The 24,084-nt window shown below is 39.4% G+C and overlaps 1 protein-coding gene across 3 annotated transcripts in view; it reads left to right on the forward strand.

Moving 5' to 3' along the window:
- The window catches only part of slc2a9l2 (solute carrier family 2 member 9, like 2), a 115,456-nt gene that overhangs the window by 84,089 nt on the left and 7,283 nt on the right, over nucleotides 1-24,084 (forward strand). For all 3 annotated transcript variants that reach the window (XM_034121561.1, XM_034121563.1, XM_034121562.1), the window contains one exon: nucleotides 9,988-10,115. In XM_034121561.1, coding sequence (XP_033977452.1) covers nucleotides 9,988-10,115 — 128 coding nt within the window. The remainder of the gene's footprint in view (nucleotides 1-9,987; nucleotides 10,116-24,084) is intronic.

The raw sequence follows: 24,084 nt of genomic DNA on the forward strand, positions 1-24,084 counted from the left end.
CAGTGGAGCAAACCACATGAGTTACTGCAACGGCAAATTTAAGGTAGCGTTTCCAGAAAATCGTTTTTGATCGTGCCAGCAAATTCAAATCTAATCATTAATATTTCTTTACTCATAATGCAAGGTGTTAAAAATATGGTTTTATAATCTTAACCTTCCCTCAGCCCTGAAAAAGGATTGCTGGTACACACTGGTGATAAACTATCCAGATGAGCTAGTTGAAACCCCTGTCAGAACCAATTGAAAGTGAATAAAGCAGAGCCTCCGGGGCCTTCTCTGCGCTGTCCTGTCATCTGTGGCTCTCTGCCCGAGAAACCACACATGAACGCTTTGGCACTGGTCGAGTGGCCGACCCACAGCCCCCCGAAAAATGTGGTGGAGTACGAGGTCAAGCTGAAACAGAAGGCAGCGCACAAGCTCTTGTCACAAATCCAAACTATAAATAATAGCTGTTTTATTTCTGCCAGATCGACTTTGTGTTATTATGTCATGTGGGCCGCTGATATGATTTAGATCTTTTCTAATTATGGGCTTTTAAATCTGTCTCCACCAATAGTTTTCGGTTTATTAAAATCCCATTTATATAATACTCTTTAAACCCCAGAAAACAATGTGTCGGTTTATTTTTATATCCGATGAAGAAATGCAATCAAATAAATAGGGCATTATTTGATGGGTAAAAACGGAAAAACCACAACAGCTCCTCTAAGTAACTCTGACTTTAAAAGGATTAATCTAACATACTCCCTGCACTGATCTTTTGGGATTATTTTTAAAGGAGAGGTGTCATGGCCATTTCCACTGATCATAATTCCATTGTTGAGGTATACTAAAATAGATTTATCCTGTGCAATTTTCCAAACTCACATTGGTTTCTCATACAGCATCTCTGTAAAGTATGTGTATTCACTGAATTTCACTCTCTGCCTTTAACGGCTCGTTGGAGCTCCAATAGCTCCAGCCCCCACCCTCCCTGTGAGCACAGAGTGCTCTGATTGGTCGGGACGTTGTGAATCGCACTGAGCTCCGTGGAGGTGTTGTTTCCTTGTTTAGGATACATAGCGAAACACAGCCAAACTCATCCTGAGCACACACAAACTCACATCCGAAGTAAAAACAATAAGTGTGGCTTGATATTGAGTAAGAAAAAGGTTGATAAACGCTGTGAGAATGGGTCTGCAGAGAGAATTTTGCCGTGATCCCAACAGTCTGTTATCAGCCTGCAGCCAGGGAGGAGAAATCAGCTGAGCTGCCTGCTCCCTGCACACAGATGTGTGTGTGAGGAAGTCCGTGGATTGGTCAATTTGGACCAATCAGCGGGGGCTTAACGTAACGGCTCCGCGGACGTAACGTAACGGCTCCACGGATTGGTCCATTTCGTTCCGTGTACGGCTTGACATCATGCCGTCCCGGAAGAATCAAATGGACAATGACGTATCTCCAACGAGGCGTTTTGGGGAGGTATTTTCTGTGTTAGAGTTTTACTCGCTGCAGGGTGTACTTTGAGGGTTTTGACTCTGCACACCGTTTACATGCATAAAAACCTTCATAACACACAAGGGGACGGGTAATAACCGGAAAAGCATGACACCTCTCCTTTAAACTATCTCTGTGGATTCCAAACTTTGTAACAGCAAATCTATAGAGCTTGATTTTGAGTCGTTATTAATTTGAATAAGTGGTTTGGGAATGTAGGACTTGATGCATGCAGTGTCTACCAGCACTACAGGGTTTATATATTCTAACATTAAACATTCAGCTGTATAAATATAGGATTCATTAGCCAGTTTGACTTTCAGTTTGTCCTCCAGCAGGAAACAAAAACACATACATTATATACATTTATCATTGTGGCTTTGGTGGAAATTAATGTTCAATACAAATGGGCCACAAAATAGAAACACCACATCATTTATAGGCCCTTAAATTAATGGTTTGTTGAACAAGTGCTCACATACGTAGCTAAATCTCCAGTAGGCGTTGTTAATTCCTAAAAACTAAATAGTGATGGATAATTGTGTTATTAATAATAATAATACATGTTATTTATATAGCGCTTTTCCTGTTGCTCAAAGCACTTATATAGCGCTTAATAGGTAGTGTTGTAACAAAGCAGGCCTAATTTCATGTTTACGCTCTGCTTGAATGTACAGTCGGTGTGCTGCTGTGTTTGGCTGGAAGGAAAACCTGTACATTATCCCACATGATTCACCACACACTCCTGTGAGACCCGTACATATGCTGGCCAAATAACATACACAGTCTAATTAGTAGTCCACTCCAAGTAGGGAATGAGTCCTTACCCCAAGTGAAGGAGTTAAAGAATCTCGGGGTCTTGTTCTCGAGTGAGGGAACAATGGAACATGAGATGGGCCGGAGAATCGGAGCAGCGGGAGCGGTACTGCAGTCGCTTTACCGCACCGTTGTGACGAAAAGAGAGCTGAGCCAGAAGGCAAAGCTCTCTGTCTACCGGGTCATTTTCGTTCCTACCCTCACCTATGGTCATGAAGGATGGGTCATGACCGAAAGAACGAGATCGCGGATACAAGCGGCCGAGATGGGTTTTCTCCGCAGGGTGGCTGGCGTCTCCCTTAGGGATAAGGTGAGAAGTTCAGTCATCAGGGAGGGACTCAGAGTTGAACCGCTCCTCCTTCGCGTCGAAAGGAGCCAGTTGAGGTGGTTCAGGCACCTAGTAAGGATGCCACCTGGGCGCCTCCCTAGGGAGGTGTTCCAGGCACGTCCAGCTGGGAGGAGACCGAGGGGTAGACCTAGGACCAGGTGGAGGGATTATATCTCTTCGCTGGCCAGGAATCCCCCAGTCATAGCTGGTTGATGTGGCCAGGGAAAGGAAAGTGTCGGGCTCTCTGCTGGAACTGCTACCTCCGCGACCCGACCACGGATAAGCGGGAGAAGATGGATGGATGGTCTAATTAGTGTGTGGTCCCTTGGGTCACCCAAGCAAGACACATTTAGGTCGACATGGAACATGCTGTGGCAACAAGGGCATTCAAGGCTGGAAAACCCCTTTCAACATAATGGGTCAGAATAGTGTGAAATATGACAAATACAGACGGCAGCTATCATCGATTTTACTGCTGGCAGAGGCTTGCTTTATAAGTGTTTAGAAAAAAAGGGGGAAATGTGAATCGTTGAGCATTTTCTCCTACCATCAAGTTCTTGTTCCCCTGACCTTTTTCTGTTCTCTCTGTTTCCCTCTTGCACACGCACACACACACAGGGGCACACAAGTCCCTGGAAAACACTACTTTGTGCTGAGCGGATTATCTCGAAACAGATCTAAACTAAGCACTAATACACACACACACACACACACACACAATCACACAATCACACAATCACACAATCAAAGCCGCCCCGTCCCTGCATCGTGTGTAGCTGATTTGTCCTCTTTTAGCAGAACTGGGATCATTGTTGTTGTGGCTTTAAAATAATATATTTCCTGCTGTCCTCATCCTGTCATTAAAAACATATGACCTTTTATATAAATGTTTTAAGTTACATTTCCTCTGCTTAAAGTCGAGAGAAGGCGGATGTAGTTACTAACAAGACAGGAATAGTACCCACGCACTTATGCCACTCGGATACTTTATTTGCCCATTAGAGCAGCTCTGTGCTGTTAACGACTGAAGCTGCCAATTCAACTTTTCCGTGTTTATTTTGTTGGGAAAAGTTGAGGAATAAATTAACTATTCAAACCTGTTGTACTGTTCTGTAAAAGCTAATGTGTTAATGTTTGTCATTTTCTTTTCTAAGGGAAGCTACGAAGCAAAATCTTTGCAGATGATTTTCTGAAATACCTTGGGCTTTTAATATCAGAAACTCCTAGTTCAGTTCAGTTTTTAATATCTCTCTATTTTGATTGGTTTCCAGGTTTTTGATGACAGCACAATCACCCTGAACCAGTCCAAATGGAAATATTGTCCTCTACTTTTTATTTTTTTAAGATTGAGATTTTCAAAACCTCACATTTTCAAATCGCAGACTCTATACAGCATGCAATCTGTGTTTGGATAAGGAAAAATGCATTCAAATGTGAATGCAGGTATGATTGCTATGTGATCATATTAGGCAGACCACAGCTGGAGATGGTCTGTTTGCCTTCATTGATGGAAAGTCAGTCCTTTCTAAATTGCATATTGAGATCCACTATCACTCATATGCAGAATTGCCAATACATTTGATGTCCTTATCCAGATAATGCATCCGTTACAGCTCAGATGTTAATGGGGCATTGGGGAGAATGTGGAAAACTGAGCTTCTCAAAAATACTACTGCAAACTTGCTCAGACACATTCAGGTGCAGTAGCTGTTAAATAAAAAGGGGACATTTCTACTGTCCCTAATATTCTCTGTGATCTGAGTTACCTGGCTGTGTCGGCCCTATAATGAAAAAATCTTGCTGAACAAAAGAAGTGGAAAAAGAGAACAAATCATTTCATTTTGCTTTGGTACTTCTCTGAATAAGAACTTTTAAAAAACGACCCAAAAACACTGATCCCTAAACAGATAACAACATATGAGAGCTCTGGAATGTAGTCTGAATAGTATAAACCAATCACGTTTGAGCAGGCTTTGGTTGCATAAAGGTAAACAGTCTGAAATACATAGATGGAACTTATTTGCTTTAACGTGGACAATTTGCTTTAAATAAGCTGTTTTTTTTTATTAGCTTTTATTAGTTTAGAAACTGGCTATTTCTGAAACTGTCTTGTAATACTGTAGAAGTCTTCCCTCTATTCCAACTCCAATCTTGTTTCTGTAAACAACGTGCGAGATTGTGGAAATGCTACTGTTAAAAGGGTCATCCCAATGGTCCTGGGGCCCTATTTTCTTGATATTATCTAACATTGTAAAAGATTGGAAAGAACTGTCCCCATGAATTTAAGGGTGTAGGTTTCAAGGAGTATTATATCAGTATACACTTTAAGCTGTTGGTCAGCGATTACAGCGTATTGACCCAGGGAAATTTTTATTAAACATTTGCCCTTGGGAAAAAAGATTGCTGAGAACAGAAAACCCTTTAAAAAAACCTCCTAATATGTTTTAATAAAAGGTTAATGGGCTTGGGAACATATGGACCCAGGTAATATAAATATAACACATTATTCTCCAGGGTGGATCTCTCAGGGAACCAGGGCATCTGCACTTCTTGTTAGTGTCCATTCATGTAGTGTAGCATCAGTCTTTTATACATGCATGGCTGCTGTGTGCAATCTGACCAACTCAGTGCATGCGGGAACACACACACAAAGTTACTTGTAATCAGCTGGTCACATTTGTTTAACAGCAGGGCATCTTATTCCAATAATGAGATGGTTTATTATCGCAACCAATTAAGTCTATAAGAGGATAATCAGTGCTAATGTGAGCCGTACTTCCCTTTCTGCAGCTCTTATTAAAAGTGCCCCTCTGCCTTGTAGCTCATTAACTGTCTTCTAAGAGCCAATTACGTGACAACAGATAACCTGCAGTGTGAAAAAAAAATGCAACATCCACAGATTTAGGTATAAAATGTACAATTATTTAGCCTTAGTGGATGTTGTGTGCATTTTTAGGACAGTGAAAGCAGCCAAATATACAGTACATTATGTTACAAAGCTAAGTAATTTTAATGCAGTTTGGCGGGGAACACTGTTGGTAAAACTCTGAGATATGTGGCTACACTGAAATTGCTTGCATACTGTACAGCATTTCACAGCATGCCTTGCCCTACAATGGACACTGTACAGCCAGAGCAACATTCTGCCAGACTGCAGCTTATTCCAAAAGGCAAGATAATATGTAGTCCAGATAAGACATAACCAATAATATTATTGTGTTTCTGCGCGGTGAATGGTTAGTTACTTTTGTTCATGTCTCTCTTCCATCATTGTATCTTCTTGTTTGTGCAGTTTCTAAAACATTCGTTCATGTGTCATTTTTAACTTTGAAATGTTATCAGTCACATGCAAAAACTTCACAACAAAGTAGACATGCAATCTTGGTTTCTTTTTGAAAAAATACTGCAGGCTGCACACCTGCCTATCTCCCTAAACTTCTCCTCCACCTTCATCTTTCCCCCCTGACTGACCGCTGCTGGAGAAAGTGATTTGCTCTTTCCGGCAGCTTGCTCTCGCATTAACTCTGCAGCAGGGTTTCATAGAAGAATGCCTGAAATGAACTCTGTGAAATATAGTTAAAAATATTCCTCTTGCTTTTAAAATTAAATGGGCAGTGAAATATACACATTCTGTCTTGAAGATACATGTGTCTTGGCCTCAAGGGGCCCTATATTGCTTTTTGGGCTTTCCCTTCCCTGTGTTATAGGTTTCTGTGCATGCAAATGGATTTCAAAGGCTAAAATCCCAAACTTACCTCCAGAGGGAGTTTCTCTCACACCCTTCCCCGCTGCCTGAAACGCCACCATTAGATTCCTTTGTTTACTTCAGGAACATAGTGACATCCCTAGGTAACACTCATGTTTCTATTGGTTAGAGCTCCAACACATTGCACGCTAAGGGGCCAAAAGACCAATCAGAGCAGACTCTGGTTTCAGACAGAGGGTGAAAAGAGCTGCTGCAGAAAGCCCTTTTTGAACCTTAAAGCATGTACAAATGTCACAGGCACACAATACAAATATGAACCTGAAAATGAGCATTATAGGGCTCCTTTAAGGACAAGTGTATAGTTTCGCCCTTTTCTGCTCTAGCAGAGTCAGACTTCTAATAAGAAACATATTATTCATACTTTTTTCAGAACAAGTCATTTAAATTGGTCCTCTAACATAGATGGGCCTCCTGGGATGCATAACAATGTCGCTACTATATAAACTCTCTCTTTTACATTTCAATAGACCACTTTTGTTATAGATTGCAAATCAAAGAACATGTTACAATGTTAGCTGATTGACCATTCTTCATGCAATCATTTCTACAAACTGTCTTCGAACAACGTGTGTTAGCCGCTCTCCTTGATTATGATAGTGCCTGAAAATCCCAACAATGAACCCACAAAGCCTCAACATGTCCCTCCACAAAATCCTTCAAACCTCCTTACAAATAATTTCAGTTTTTTTGAGACTCAACTAAAACTTTCCCTGCACTGATGGTACAGTTAATCCATTACAGAGTTTGTTTAATTAATTCAGCAGTGGCTTTTGTGTACTGGTTATTTTTTTTTTAATCTGTCTCTGAATTCAAAGTTAACAGATGAAGTCAGCACCATTTCTAGTACAAAAGAAATAAATGACTGAATGTTATCTAGTGTAAACTGTTTGCATTTAGAAATACTAGGTTATTGTAATGAGACTAGGCTGCATCATCAGCATTTTTTCTTGAAATTGGGACTTTTGAATTGCTCCCCGGTGCTCTGCACTGAGTTTGCGATAATCTGTCAGGATAAATGATTAACTTGTGTGTCTAACTCAGGGGGCCATTCTTTTAGATTTCATCCTTCTTGTTGGACTAATTGCCAGCCAGAAACTTTCAAATGTCAACATCTGCTCTCGGGGTTTGGAAAATGTTGCACATCCAACTCGGGAAGAGGCCAGAAGAAATATGACTAACAAAATGTCAATGTTTAAACTGTGAACGAAACATTTTAAAACATAGTTGCTTATCTTATGGCTTTATTTACAACCTGAATCCTCAAGAATGTTTTATAAAGGATAATATACAACAACATTATCAGCAGAGTACTTTAACCTGAGGCTTGATGCAGCTTTAAAGTCCTTTTTCACATGCTGTTTTTGTGCATTAAAGGTCCAGTGTGTAGGAATTAGGGAGATCTTTCAGCAGAAATTGAAAAGAATATTCACAACTATGTTTTCATTCTTTTATAATAACCTGAATTTAATAATCTTTTTGTTCTCTGAGCTTTAAAGGGGACCTTACATGCAAAATGCACCTTTTTAGATGTCTTTTATACATAAATATGTGTCCCCGGTGTGTCAGGGAACTCACAAAGTGTCAGAAAACAAAACTCTCCGTACCCAAATCTCTAAAAACGGTGGTACAACGGAGCTGATCCAGATTTGCGTCCGATATGATGTAATATCGGAAATGTGGACCCACGGCACTATCAGGAACATTGCTATCAGAAACAATGCCTGACATGTTTTGGTGGTAATATGGTCTTTGTTTACATTAGCATCACTAACACTCAGAGCTAACCTGTGCTGCAGAGAGTACAACATGTGTAAAACAGCAGGAATTTAAAAAAAGAACTCACCTTGTGGTAAACCCGCAAGAGAAAAAGCATTTGAGCTCCATACTGTTTCAGAAATAATCCTTGATGTGGTTTGGAACATGATATGGCATTTAATCACGGCAGCATTTAGTTTTATCTCCGGTATAATTCTGAGCAGGCACAAGCTCCCCCTCTCTTTTTTTTTTCAAGCTACAGTAAGGACCCTGAACCTGCCGTTCTCTAACAGGCCTGAAACAGAGGGATATGAGGGATTTCTGTTTGGTATTTTGAGCAAAACACATCATAGACATGTTTTTAATATATGTTTATATATCTGAGACCCATAATATCTGCCTATAAATAGCAGAATAGGAGACCTTTAACCCTTGTATGGTGTTCATATTTGTGTTACTCAGCCAGTGTTCTGGTGGACCCGCTGCCTTTTTGGGCTTCAATTCAACACAATCAAACTATTTTATGTTAAAATACTCAACAGATGTTTACGTCATCTCAATTACAAGCAATATAAACAGCATATATGGTTAATATTTGCCCTTTTACATTTGTTAGATCACATTAATGAATTAAAGTGCTACTTGTTTTTTTCCCCACTGACCGGCTGGTCCTGTGGCTCGTCTTTTGTTTGTAACTAGCTGATGCTCGATCTCATCCTCTTCTTCAAAGTCTGTCAGACTCAGACTTCTCAGAAATGTGATCCTCACATTCTGAAGCCTCTTCCTCTTCCTCTCCATCATCATCAAATGGTTCTCTCTCGTCCAGAACCATTTGCAAGGCCCTCTGAGCAGAGAATCGTTTGGCCATCTTGATCAGTTGTGATAAGGACCTAAACTGGCGAAGCTTTATTTATTGTGTCTTGCCCCAAATTTGCAGCTTGAATAGAGTGTGAAAAAAATAAAGATCGGTTCCCGCAAGACATACTGTAATGCGGGAATGTGAGAGCAGACAGGTGTCGGTGCTTGAGTTTATCAACAATGTTGCAACCTTGTGCGGGAATGGCAGGGGCAGAAACAAAAAAGTCACACACACACACACACACACACACACACACACACACACACACACACACACACACACACACACACACACACACACACACACACACAATTCTCATTGTAACACCACTGTTGTTCAATGTACTTCTTACTATTTATGACTTTTGTTACCCGAACACCCTGTATGTAAATGTGTATGGGGGGGGTACAGTGGGTGTTCTGATATATGGTCTTCGCAGAAAATGAGCCAAGGCCATTGAGTGTGGGTTTGAAAAAATGATTTATCATATCATTTTTCTTTAGTTAATTAATGAAAACGGGTCCCACAGACCTGAATACCACACAAGGGTTAAATGATTATTTTATATGTAGGCTGCTGGTTCTCTTTCACAGAGTTAATTAAATTTCTACAGCAGCCCAGAAAGGATAAACCAACAGGTCCTTTTGCTTTCTGTTTGAAGGCCAGGTTTTCTGAGAATATGATTTCATGGCTCTTGTATCAGAAAAAGATGATATCCCTGTAAGGTGGAGTCAGCGATTCTGGAGAGAGATTATTGATCATTGAACTCGACACAAATGTAAACTTCTTTATTTCAAGGTTCAAGGTTTTTATTAGTCATACGTACATAGCTACAGTGTAGTTATGACGATGAAAATCTTAGGTCACAGGCTCCACCAACAGTGCAACATAATAAAACTGAAAAACTGAAAAAATAGTGCAAGTAAATAGAAAAAAGAAAATGTCCTGTGATTTGTCGTAACTAATGATCTTCCCCATCTCTGTCAGGTGGCATCCCCTTCGTGCTGACAGGGGAACTGTTCGAACAGTCCTACAGACCTGCCGCCTTCATGATCGCTGGAATAGTGAACTGGCTGTGTAACTTCGCTGTGGGCCTCCTGTTTCCATTCATTCAAGTGAGTTACCTCATCCAAATCTCTGCACGTACACACTGTTAGGGTTTGGAGCTTCTTTTGGAGGCAGTTCAGTTCTGAGTTACAAACCAATGGACACAAGTGACATTTTTCTAAATGAAGCGTTACACACATGTCCTTGTTGGTCACTTAACCTTTCGCAGCCCCTCATTATTCCCTGCAGTGGCTGCTTGTCACAGCCTGTTGCTCTCCACCAGCACCTCCACCTCTTTACTGGACTCTCAACATATTTGCAATTAGATGTTTCTGTAGTCCCTCCATCACATGTGTATTTATATTATTTGTATATGCAAGTACTGAGCTCCAATGATTGTGCTTTGAAGGGTCATCGAGTGTTCCTGCCTGAACTTCCTGTACGCTTTTGAATTTAATTGAACATCAATACTGTTTTACACAAACAAGCTGTATTGAATGCCTTTAATGAATCATACTTTAAACCTATGACGTAAATCTTACGCTGGGGTTTTTCAGTTTTTGTGTGGAGAGCTTTAACATTCAGACCTGATATAACACTATGGATCATAAATATGAAAACTCCAGCCCTACTCCCTTTACTGTGAGTCAGTGTGATCTGCTGTCAGGGCAGCGAAGAGCTGCAGCTAAGCTGGGAAGGGTGATCCCCCGGGCGTCTGCTTTTATTATAACTAGGATTACAAGACATTGTTTTTTATTTCCCCTGTTAAAGTGGGAATCGGTGAATTTTTCAGCTCATAAATGTACGATATTGGCAGTAAAACATACTGTACTCTGCCCATTTAAAACACATTATGTTCTGTTCAGTTATCTTAGGGTATAAGCAGAGGTTTTAAGTTTGAAGTAAAAACCTGTTGATGCAATCTGGGTCATTGGGGTGTAATGTAATGTAACAGCATATTGTGAAGTATCACTAACCAAATGTAAAACATCTTCACTTCAATATGTAATAACACCCACACTAAAATGTCATGTTAAACAAACATTGCAAATAGTGTTAATACATTTAATAACTATGTTATAACCTGGTATAAACCAACCACAATTGAACATTATAAAACATCATTTATTTCATTTATTCAAGCATGGGTCTTACTGACTCAAAATAAACATTTTAAAATACAATTCTGTGGAGGAAATTCCACACAAAATCAACCTCTTTGGTAAGAAATGAACATATTTATTATGTCAATAAAAGTAAAAGCATTTAACAGAGTTCATCTATTTCTGCGTCTTGCACCAACAAGGTAGTACAAGGACTTTATACACTGAACAACAAAGGAAAGGGGAAGGTCGTTCAATAAATTGGTAGATTATTTTTTACTAGGCGAAACTAAAGTGTCACAATTTTCCTAAGCCTTCCTAAACATATAACGTGTGCAGGCAAAGATATCATCCATCCTCATCGGTTATTACATAATGCATGTATGTTTAATAACCAATCATCTATTACAAATTGCGTTAAAGTGGATTATAAATTGCAGTAAATTATAACAGAAAACAGGTGTTATTAACACAATGAAGTCAAATGTATTCGATTTTTGGTAATTTACAACAGCTCTAGTTATGTTTTTTTAAATGTTTTTTAATCTATTTAATATGACTGTTATATTGACTAAATGACTCTTGAACCTTTTCTTCATTACTTACCATGTTTCAGATTTGTTCAGAAGGTATTTTCTTCAGTTCTTACATATATTGGTAAGAAATGTACATGATGTTGTGTGAGCGGTGTCAGAGCGTGCGCTGTAGCTGAACAGATCCAGTGTCAGTGGACGATGAGCTGCTGCCGTGCTGAATATGAAGTACTCAGAAGCGCTTTCAAAGCCTGATAGGAGATGTAGTGGTTGCTGGCTGTTTCTTGTTTATTTTGGTTCGATTAAGGACATATGTAGTTTGTTTACCGGCAGAACTGAAGCACATAGCTGTTTTATCTTAGACTAATTATGGCCCGAAAAATATTTTCACCTCTTAAGCATTTCAAAAAACACCTGATGAAAGAAACCGTTCTAGGTAAAAACACTCATCAATGAAAGCAGAGATACACAGAATAACAGGTGAGGGCCAGACTTTGTCCCTTTTTAAATTAATGAATCATTAGTGCTCCTATTCTGGCATTAAAGGATATAACAGCTACTTCACTCTTGTGTGGTGCAAAGTGTGAGTGTCTTTGAAGAGCTTCATATGGGACCTGAGAGACATCTCTACTTTGAGAAGGTTAGTTGTGTTTTTTAAGAGTATAATAAAAGAAATTCAACAGACAAGAGCTTATTAGTGTCTGACACAATGTTTTTTCTGGAAACAGCAGGGTCCTCTTTCAACTTTAAAACCTGAGTGCAGCTTCAGGCGGCTCCACATCACTGCCTCTTCTCATTTTACCTCTTCTCTTTTCCCCTCCGTGCCTCTCCTACCCTCTTTCTTTGGCCACACGGCTTATTTGTTCCTTTTCTCAGACACTCTCTTTCACTCTTTTTACTTACCACTTTGTAATCTCTTTACTGAAGAAAACCTCTTAAGAAAATATAGTGTTTGTTCAACTTTGAATTGGGTTTTGTTGTGCTAAAGAATATTGGTTGGTTACTCTTTTTTGATAATTCGATGGATTGGATGTGTCAAAGTCTTTATTCGTTGCATGCACAACAATTACAGAAACTAAATTGTAATCAATAAAATTCATTTTCCTACAACAATGCTACTCCAAAATGTGTTAAAAGAAAAACATGCAAATCTGAATTTAAGAAAAAAATTGTGCAGAGTTTAAAATATAGGAATAAAATATACTATATTTATAATCCACAATATATGACTGACTGATGTATAGTAGTGATACAATAAATACACTTTGAAAAAGGATAAAAATGCATATGGATGTACACTGCAGTGGGTGCATGTATAAACAGGTAGTAAAAAGGCACCAGTGCGATACGAGTAAAATGTAAAGTGATGAGTTGAAAAGCTTCAGCGCTCTCACTGCCTGTGGGATGAAGCCTCCCTGAGCCCGGTGGTGTGAGACAATATATACAAAACGTGTCTCTGAAGTGTTTGGATTTGCATCCCATAATCCCCTCTGTTTCAGCCCTGTTTCAAAAGTGCTGATTCTCTGTCTGTTACTTTAGATGAAAATAAGGAGCCCTTCTGAGAGATATTTGGTTAAAAAGAACACAATGGTGCTCTAGGAGGAGATTCAGGTAATAAGGTGGGGGGGGAGGGGGGTTACCTTGGTTGGTGATTGGCTAATGGTTACACAAGCCAACAAATCGTTATGACATCATAAAGTGGCCAAAATCTGATCAGCTCATTTTCAGACAGGTTTGTATATGAATGGATCAGGACAAAAAGAAAGCGAATCTTTTTTCCTGAAACTTTCAGAATCTCTTTACACAGAGGGGACACATGTTTATGTATAAAATACATGAAAAAGTGGATTTTGCATATAGGTTACCTTTAAAGCACTAAGTTTATTTTATATATATATATATATTTTACAATATATGAACTGTCCGCTATTTAATTTTCTGTGTCCGAGGGAAATGTATAGCCATGTCGGTCATTGTTGGTCTATGCACACATGTTAGAGATACTGATGATTGATAAACCCTCCATACATTCAATGTACTGCTCACTATAGAGACCCTTTCATTCTTTATTACTGTATTCACTGCAGGAAGTAGCGAGTGAATTTTCCATCGTTAGTTTTTCAGATTGAGTGCCATTGTGTTGTATGGAGGACTGATGATAGAAAATAATAGAAGGGCAGGAGAGCAGCAAATAGATATTTGTGAGGTAGCACATTAGATAATATAATTGAAGTGGAAATATCAAACCTTGGGAGGTAAGGTAATTGGTTCTGCATGTTAAGCATAAGCCCCTAAAGGCTTTTTTTTACGATGTTGTTTCTTGGTGTTTTAAAGGAGAGGTGTCATGCTTTTCCGGTTATTACCCGTCCCCTTGTGTGTTATGAAGGTTTTTATGCATGTAAACGGTGTGCAGAGTCAAAACCCTCAAAGTACACCCTATAGCGAGTAAAACTCTAACACAGAAAATACCTCCCCAAAACGCCTCGTTGGAGTTAATCCATAGGTTAATCCAATGTGTCTGTGTCCCTTTGAAAGGATTTCTGATAATCCATAAGCAATGAGATTGATAATCCATGTTTTTCCGTTTCTAGATATCAGAGCTAGAGTGTAGCTTCACTCTAATGCAAAATTACATGCGCAAAGCCCCCACCTTTTTGTTTCACAATGAGTGTGTGTGGGGGACTCCCCCTTCGATTCTATTGGCTCTAACGGTCAGAAAGAGGTGTCAACCATCAAAATCGAGCAAGGGGGGCCAGAGATATGGAAAATCCACCCAAATGATCCCAGAAGTGTTTTTTTTTTCTTCTAAATCTCTCTAAAAAGGTCAAATGTCACTTGTTTTGCATCAATCTTGATACAGGGTACTTATTATATGTTGTACTTTGGATTCCTAAAGCTTTTAGTCTACTAACCCATCATCCAAGGGTAGTTTTCACTATAAGTAAAAAAGAATTTTTGGACGGACACTATAATAATATAATAATTTACAGTTTTTTACTATGTAAAATCTGAATTTTCTTTTAAATAAAAAACATCTATATTGATTCTGACTTTTCTACATCCAACTCACAGGTTTATCATTACTTTGAGAAAAAAGATTATTAATTTAACCCTTTTAGAAGGGAAGATATGGTCATTTGTTCTGGGAATGTCATTTTCGAGCCTGAGACCTGAAAAACAGGCTCAGGGCTTAACAGGTTAAATTAAGTACTTTGATTCTGATATATATATATATAATATATATATATATATATATATATAAACAATGCATTTCAAATTTAAATCAAAGACATTATAATATTCAAAAATGTATAATTAGTCACATTCCTATCAATTTATGATCTAATTCAAATACACTGTTAGTTTGATTTATTGATGCAGCAGCATGTGTTTCTAATAAACAGATCATGTCCAAAGAAGCATCAATATGACATATGTATCTCCTTATCTAACTCTACTCAAGGTCCATTTCCTATTTATCAATCCCACAGCCTCACCTGATTGGCCAGGAAAAGTGTAAATCCATAAAGTGAGGGAATACAAATCCATAAGCATGAATGAATAAATAGATGCCATATTTGTATAAGGATGTGTCTCCTACATGTAGCTGGAATCAATACAACAATGTCAGCAATTTAAAATGTTTCTCAGGAAAATATTGTCAGTGCATTTATTCCTGAGGAGGGCACAAACATGTCTGTGATAGTTGTGGTGGTAAGATGTTCTCCTTTAGTGTCCCTGTGTCCCAGCGGTGGTTGTGCCTCTGATAGTGAAACCTGTCTGATGTGTTTTACAGTTTTAGCTCTCGCTCGACAGGACTTAAGCACACATCCAATAAACGTCCTGGGCCCTCTGCGCTGTCGTCTTATCCCATTAATGCTCCCCAAGCCTCTGCTGCCTTTTTACATTTGACTGATGTGACTAAACATTAGAGAGCTCTCGGAGAAAAAGCTGTAGAATTTTCAGTTGGTAGATTTCAAAGCAGCTTAGTATAACAAGTGGAATCTGCCAAACCCTTGATAAAAGGACAGAGTACAGATCTGCTGCTTTGTTCAAATGAATTCAGTGTCTGTAGGAGATAGGAACAGCTCCCTGCCGACCTGACCATCCAAACGCACAACCCCAGAGAGATTAAGTTCTCCAGGTAATCTACTCGTAGTCTGAGGGGTCAAATGAATTGACACCCATTTGAACAAGACCTATGATGTGGCAGTGCCCTGTGCAGAGGAGGAGCTCTGACCTATGTGGTAATTACACTTCTTTTTACACATATGAGCCAGACCAGCATCCTCCACAGACCTGTGGCAGAGAAAATGAGAAATCCTTTATTTCTTCCACATCTAGGAAATGACCAATGATGTGGAGCAAAAGGACAGTACAGATGAAAGGCAAACATAAAAAAACTAACATATAAAATAAAGAGGCAAGCACACTAAGATAAAATCAAAAAGGTACGAATCCGTGGTAAAATAAGGAAAGAAAGTCAAAATAGCATCTAACAAAAGTAATAAATAGTAAGAAGTACATTGAACAACAGTGGTGTTACAATGAGGTGTGTGTGTGTGTGTGTGTGTGTGTGTGTGTGTGTGTGTGTGTGTGTGTGTGTGTGATGTGTGTGTGTGTGTGTGGTGTGGTGTGTGTGTGTGTGTGTGTGTGTGTGTGTGTGTGTGTGTGTGTGTGTGTGTGTGTGTGTGTGGTGTGTGTGTGTGTGTGTGTGTGTGTGTGTGTGTGTGTGGTGTGTGTGTGTGTGGTGTGTGTGTGTGTGTGTGTGTGTGTGTGTGTGTGTGTGTGTGTGTGTGTGTGTGTGATGTGTGTGTGTGTGTGTGTGTGTGGTGTGTGGTGTGTGTGTGTGTGTGTGTGTGTGTGTGTGTGTGTGTGTGTGTGTTACTGGGGACTGTGGTGGTTGTACAGTGTGACCGCTACAGGAGGAAAGGAGCTGCGGTATCTGTGTGTGAGACACCGCAGTGAAGCCGCCTGTCACTGAACGAGCTGCTCGGTGCTGACAAAGTGTCCTTAAGGGGGGGGGGGGCGGATGTTGTTCAACAGTGATGACAGCTCAGCCATCATTTGAGCTCAGGCTTTCTAGAGCCAGATAATGGGCAGTGAGATCAATGTAGACACCTTGGACTGTCAGGGGCTTATTCACATTCTTCTTAAGGGGGGACACTACCTGGTGAAAAGGGAGTAGGAGGCACGTGTTGAGTCTCATGTTCATTAATTTGATATTTTACCTATTATGGGTGATGTGTCGGTTTACTCCCGCTTGGTGCTGATAGTGATAATAATAGTTTTATATGATTTAATTTTTTCACCTTTTTTTGGCATTGACAGTGGGAGGGGTTGAGCCTGCGAGTGGCCGCACTCACATGCCAATTCATAATTTGGAAACTTGTCTTTTCAAACAGAAAATAACGGAAACCTTGAACAATGGATAAAGCCACGTACAAAATGTTGCTTTCACTTTGCTGCCATATTTGCGTCCATTTTAGATATATCCTGTTCAACTCCATAAATCAGAAAATACTATCAACAGCCAAGAGAAAAATAAATTCTTGCTACGATTTTAGGAAAATGTTCTATGAATCAGGCTATGAATGATTTATGGACAAACCTGTCTGTAAAAACCCTTAGAATATAGATAGGAGTGGCACTGGAAAGTTTGTATACGTGCTAATGAAGTGACATTTTCTGGCTCAAAGAATGAGAAAATCTTTTAGTGAGAAAAAAGCCTTTAAAGGTATTTCATGTAACATTTACCATATGTGATTAATGTAAACTCATAACTTAAAAAAAACCCACGGAACTCCCAAATTATCTTTTATGTATTACAAGAGCTCAGGAAATGTAATTCAATATGCAAAATTGTGCTATCAAATTATACTTTAGTTGAATTAAGGAATCTAGAAGTCAATAAACAAAGTGTAGGGAAATAAACACCTTCATTTGTATTTTGGACCTTTTCTTTCCATGAGTCTGAAATGAGATGGAAGTAAAATAGCCCAAACTCTCAACATTGACCAGTGAATGAAGAGATGAAGAGAAACCCATCACAGTGGGCACCAAAGCATGCTTAGCTTGCGGGCATCCCGGACAGCTCTGAGACAAACTGGACCACTGAGACCATCTGCAGTTTGCCTGCTGTCGCCTGCAGCATGGCTGTCTTCAGCAACAACATCTTCCTTTGGAATTTCTCAAAAGGGTTTTGTGTGAGGGTGTCGGACAAAACCAAGGTCGGATCTGATAATTATACCACAGGGTTAGAGAGTATTCCTTTTGTGATACTCCATCTTTCATATCCAGTAAGAACAACAGATTAGAGCTAAAACTCGCCTGATGTTAGAAAAATTGTAAACATGTGCTACTTTTTGTGTGAATACTTTTAATGGTTTCCATACTGCCGGGGGGGGGCCCACTGTAGCAGCATCCAGGTTGAGCCCAACACAAGCCAGATCCCAAAGGGCTATCCACACAGTGAGAATGTCAAACCTTGCTGTACGCCTTGAATAAAAACTCGATCACTCTGGCTGTGGCATCGGGCCGAGCAGAGAGCCGAACAGCAGTTTGTCTGGCTACCTGCGGGAATCATTTTGTACCAGACAGAAGGGCACTGCGCTTTTGTTTGGGAGGAAAGTTTATCCAAGGTCTTAGCCAAGCCTGGTTCGGTCGGCCCCCTGCTCCTCAGGGTACAAGCAGATGTAACCTGTTGTTAAGATTCATTGTTTGGGAGGTTTTATCTTTCCTCTGAATCTGGCAATGTATATGTATGACTATTGAATCAAAGTGTGTGATGATAAGTTGAAGCCAAGTAGGAAAATCCACAAAAATGCAACTTACAGCACAAACACCCCAGTAATATCACAATTTGCATTTTAAATTATACTTGGAGGCGCTCTGGTGCATAATCCGCAGCATATTTGTTTTTTATCCCTATTGGTCTATTTCATTTGATCGTGTTTTCTTTATTATTTTTGGGGCTTTTTAGCCTTTATAAGCACAGCTGAAGTGAGACAGAAAAGGAGGTAGAAGGAGTCGATGTGCAGTAAAGCGCCGCGGGTTTGAACCCAGTGTTAATCACATGATAGTGCAGGGAATAATGTCTTCTTATGGCAAGAAGCAACCCGTGGATCTAAAACACTGTGAGCCTTACTTGTTCTTAACTTAATGCGACAAGTGAAACACCAGCAGCTCGGCTGTGTCTCTTGTTACTGAGCCCAGACTGAACTCTCTGAGCAATTTATTTCTGGCACATCCACCACAAAGCCAGGGGGGTGTTTTTTATAACATTCAATTCTAACTTCCGCTTGGTTACAGCAATCTTTACTGAGGTGTGCTGCTGTGTATCTATAGCCATAGCTTTGATTTGCTGAGCTCTCCTATGTTTCATCATTGCAAAAGGATGGCAGTGAAAAAAAAACGTCTGTTGACGTGAGATTTCTCACCATGACTCTGATGTGACAAATAGGACGACATATTATGGCCATTATAGCTGAAAGATATATATAAAACTCTGAAAAATTGGGAGACCACTGCAGCATTATCAGTTTCTCTGGTTTTACTATCTAGGTATGTTTGAGTAAGATGACATTTTTATTTCATTCTTATTCTCTACTGACTACATTTCTCTGTGTTGGAATTCAACAGGCACTGGACAGGAATGGCTGCCATACATTTAAAGATTGAGATTTAAGAAAATGTGTGTCTCTTAATTGTTTTCAGAGCAGATATATATAATTTACAGAGCTGTGATAGGGAGTTAATATTCTTTGAATCCTCAAATATTCTCGTAAATTACAAAGACATATATTTGCAAGAAAACTCTGCCAGAGAATGTCTGTTTCCATCACTGTTGTTAACTACAATGGCCTTAAAATGCTACAGACAAAAACTTCCTGAGGAAAGATTTCTTTTTCATTAAATATTCCTACATGTTTGCCGTGTCATGTCGTTGGACTACAATTCCCTTAAGCTATTTGTGCACACATACTGTACTAAAATACTACAAATTAATTTTGTCAATACTCTTACTCTTCCCACTTTGAGGGAGTTGACCCATTAAGTGCTGCCTCATGAGACAAACTAAAACAAATTCTGCTTTTAGTGAAGTACTGAAAGTTAATCAGACGTGCCGTAGAGAAGGATAAAAGATGAAGGTACCTTGAGCAAAGCAAAGGAATAAGTAGCAATAAACAGCCCGGAGGATTGATCTGATCTGCAGTCAGGATGTGTAGACAAAATAATGAGCCTGATTATGTGCTCCTTCCTGAAGATTTTTTTTTTTTTTTTTTTATTGGGATGAAGAAGAAGAGAAGGATAACAGAGTTAGGGGAAAAAAGTGAACCATAGCCGGTATGTTAATTCTGTATTAAGCGTCTTACCCTCTTGGCCTCGTGCTTAATTTCCCTCTCTCTTTGATGTTTTGGAGCCGTCTTTAATATCTCGTCAGTGTTACAAATAAGTCCACTTTTCACCAAGTTGTATCCAACTCGCCGCAAGGAACTTTGAGGCTTTGTTTATAACCTTTCACAGATCTGTTTCATCTCTGCGTGTCAAATCTGTATATTTCTCTCGAGTAGTATACATCCGCTCAATCTCTTTAGAAAGTAAACAAGACTAGAGGTTGTTATTGAAGAGCACAGAGGTAAACCCAATCTGCCATTTAAGTTTTGAAATGGTCACATCTGAAAAGCCTGACCTCTTATTTCCTTGCCCACTCACTTTTGCATCAGCCTTTTGCTTCTTTTTCTCTGAGAGTTGCGCCTTCCTCCTTTCTGATCCTTTGCAGTCCACTCACAACATTCTCCCAAGGGTTTTTGTTCACTGACTAGACTTCACCTGCTGCTCCATTGACCTTTCATTTTTGCATGACGCTTTTTTGAATTTGAGTTCAAAATGTACTTTCCTTTAAGCTCCGTTTTGGTCCTCACCAACTCCTTGGGGAAATACCTGGCTGAATCCTATATGTTCATTGCAGTGTTTTGAGTGATTTTTTGTTTCCTGCTACTGCCAATAATGACGCGACCAGTATGAGTGAATTAAAATGATACATTTGTTAAACCAAATCATTGCTTCATAGAGCTGAGGGGAACAGCAGGGTCAGGTGATTATTCACCAAATTATCCCTATTCACAAACAAATGTGTACGTAAAACTATCTGAAAAAGTCTTAAAAGAAACCTGAAAACAATGGCAGACCGTAATTGTTACCTACATGTATACCTTACTGACAGTTGAATTGTACATATTCTGTTTATATTTCATAATGTGAGTGCCACGGTCTGCCTTATAATTGCCCTCTGTGCCGAGGACACGGCTCTACTTTTATTAGAGGCAAACTCTGCCCTCGGTCATTATGTCCCACTTGTCCCTCATTAGATCCTAATAGCATTCGACATTTCCATCTTCCTGAGCTGAAGGAATATACGCTGAAGTTCATACCCTTTCTAACTTACAGTTTTTTCAGCTCATTCAAACACTTCTTTACTTTTCCACTCTTCATCTGCAGGAAGAGTTGGGGCTTGTTTTTAGTTGTTTACAAAACATAATTTGTTAATGGATGTACCTGGTGCCCAGAAAACGTTTGCTTAAGTGCTTTCATCGCTCAAAGAGATTATATTGGAGAGATTTTTGTTTTGTTATGCAATTATTTCACAGTCATTAACATGACTGAAAAAAGGTTTGCACACGGAAACCACATGTTCTGCAGGGCATAGGAAATAAATAAATAATATTTGATTTATGATTGAATGAAAGCAAAAAGGTACACACATTTCTTACTTCATATTGCAGCATGTCCTTTACAAACCTGATGATTATTCTGACGTTGGAAACATCTTTGCAGTAAATTGCTTTGTTAAAAAGCAATTTAGCTTTGAATACCCTTAACAAATCCTTGTATGACTTTAACTGAATACAGATGTAAAGCTCTGAGTGGAAGGACTGCTAATACGGGTGAATGTTCACATGTTCATGTCTCTACTCAATGCACCTTGAGTAATTGCATTTAATTTGCAGCATATTCTTTACCGAGGCTTCAGACATTATAGAATCTATAATGCATGCAAATTTATAGATACTCGTGGGTTTGTTGGTGCTCTCACCTGCTTATGTTAATTAAACAGGATTATATATGGACTGTGACGTCACATGAAGCACATAATGTGCCATCAATTATTGTTGCTGTATTAAATCATTCTGTCTGGACATTTTTCAAGGCTAAAAGAAACAAATATTTGATGTGCCGTTTTGGCCTTTCCAGTCCTGAATGAGATGTTCAAACACTCTTCTCCCCTCTGTTCCTGGTGTACATGCGTGAGCGTCATGGCAGTGTAAATCTGGAATGCGTTTGACCTCTATTCATTGCAGCTGAATGCAGGCATTTAGCGCCAGGCATTTAGCGGGACTTTGGCAAACAGGATTCAGTTACAGTGACTGCTGAGAATAAGCAAGAACGACATGAGCACAGGATGTAATCTTTTTAAGTCATAGAAACCGGAGCAGGGACTCAGAGATTCATTAATGTATATCATGTGCTGTATCCAACAATAAAGCTAATGTGACAGAACTATACTAATTACATTGCATCACAGTACATCCACCTTCATTACAGCATGACTTTATGAGCTGTGTCTCATTTCTGTTCTTGCAAGTGCATATGCAGTTTTCACAATACAGCTTGAGACATTAAAGTGGTAATAGACCAGTGTTTTGCTTATCCTCTCCTATCATTATCAAGTAAATGTTAATTGCACAATCTTGTGCCAAGAGAAACACAATCGTCATCATTATTTGGATCGTTCCTAATAAGCTTTGCTTTCACTTTGCAAACAACTCTTGATTTACGGCTCTTAATGATTTTGTTTATTTGTGGGGAAAAGGCAGAGGGTGGAACACAATAATGAAGTGCAGTTCAGTGCAGTGATGACAACTCTTTTCCATTGTAGGAGGAAGCACGTGTTTCAAAAGTCACCACTTGACATCTTATGCTCATTTGCACATTGGCTGCGTCATCATGCATTCATTTGCATAACACTTAGTGGTTGTGTTGTTTGCAGCAAAGTAGAAACCTTGTGAGGATGGCAGATCAACCCTGAACCTATTACTCTGATTAATAATTTATAATATCATGCATTAACAAATTATTTCTTGCTTTGCCAATGATGGTTTGAATAAGTCGCTAAAAAGGGCAGCTGTGGGATGGGTTTTTTAGGAAAACCACAAGCTAACTGTTATGTCTTTGCGACAGCCACAGCAACAATAATACCTGAATACTTAAAAACTCTAGGGGGTGGGGGGAAGTTGTCTGTAGTCACTTGGATGGAGTTGAGGAAAAATATTGCACAAGGTTGAGGGAAGGAGGAGGAGAATTAACAGTTACAACTAGTATCATACTGTAGACTACTTGCAGTAGATTAACTTTTTCAATATTAAAATGCATTATTCCATCCAAGGACACACATACATTAACGCACACACAGGAAATGAAACTTTTACTGTAAATTGAAGGACATGTTCAAAGCGAGAAACAGAAAAAAGTTAGCACAAAAGTTTGAGATCTGAGTGAATCTTTGTTTGCAGCATGGTGGACATTGAACTGACGTTGTGTTGACCTTCCATCAAATGTTCTCTGCCCGTATTCTCTGCAGCCCCTGCAGACAAACCAATGTTCGTCCTTTCAGCCAGCTGCACCAGTGGGTCACATGTGGGAGAAAAAGAGTGAACTAAAATAGCTTAAAAAGGGCATATCAAACACAAAGATAGTGGTTTCTTAGAGAAAGAAGCTGTTTTTCTAACAGGGTCAGTCAAATGCAGAGGATGAAACAGCAACAGAGCTAAACAAATATGACAAGAAATCAAATCAGATCATAAAGGGCAACACATATCGGGACTTAAACATTTTTCCTTCTCACATCAGGAACAGATGTGTTTATAAAGATATAAATACTTAAAGGTGCACTGTGGATTTTAAAATTCAAAGGACTTTCACCCACGGTCAGTTTGTGTCCATAAGTGAACAGGATGTATATATTTGACACATAACATCCCTTCTTAAAGTGGACCTATCATGCTATATTTGAATAATATAGTGTAGGACCATACCTATATAAGGCATATTTATACTTTTTTTTTTTCAAAATACCAAACAGATCATGCATTTTAGCCATGCCTCATTTTGCTCAATTTGACAATTTATAGCTCTGTTTGTGCAGGGGCAGATTCAGTGAGAACAGCACCATCTACAGGCCTGGCATATGTACTACAGCGTCTCCAGCGCTTTCGAACGGCAATGGCCGTGGCGGTCTCCTCCTGATTGGTGGAGTTGGCCCAATAGCCGTAGCGCCACCGTCCTGACGTCAGGACAGTGTTCAAATCTGGATCAGTTTTTATCAGATCCGTTGCAGCCCC

Source organism: Trematomus bernacchii, unplaced genomic scaffold (assembly GCF_902827165.1).
Source record: "Trematomus bernacchii unplaced genomic scaffold, fTreBer1.1, whole genome shotgun sequence".
Lineage (NCBI taxonomy): Eukaryota > Metazoa > Chordata > Actinopteri > Perciformes > Nototheniidae > Trematomus > Trematomus bernacchii.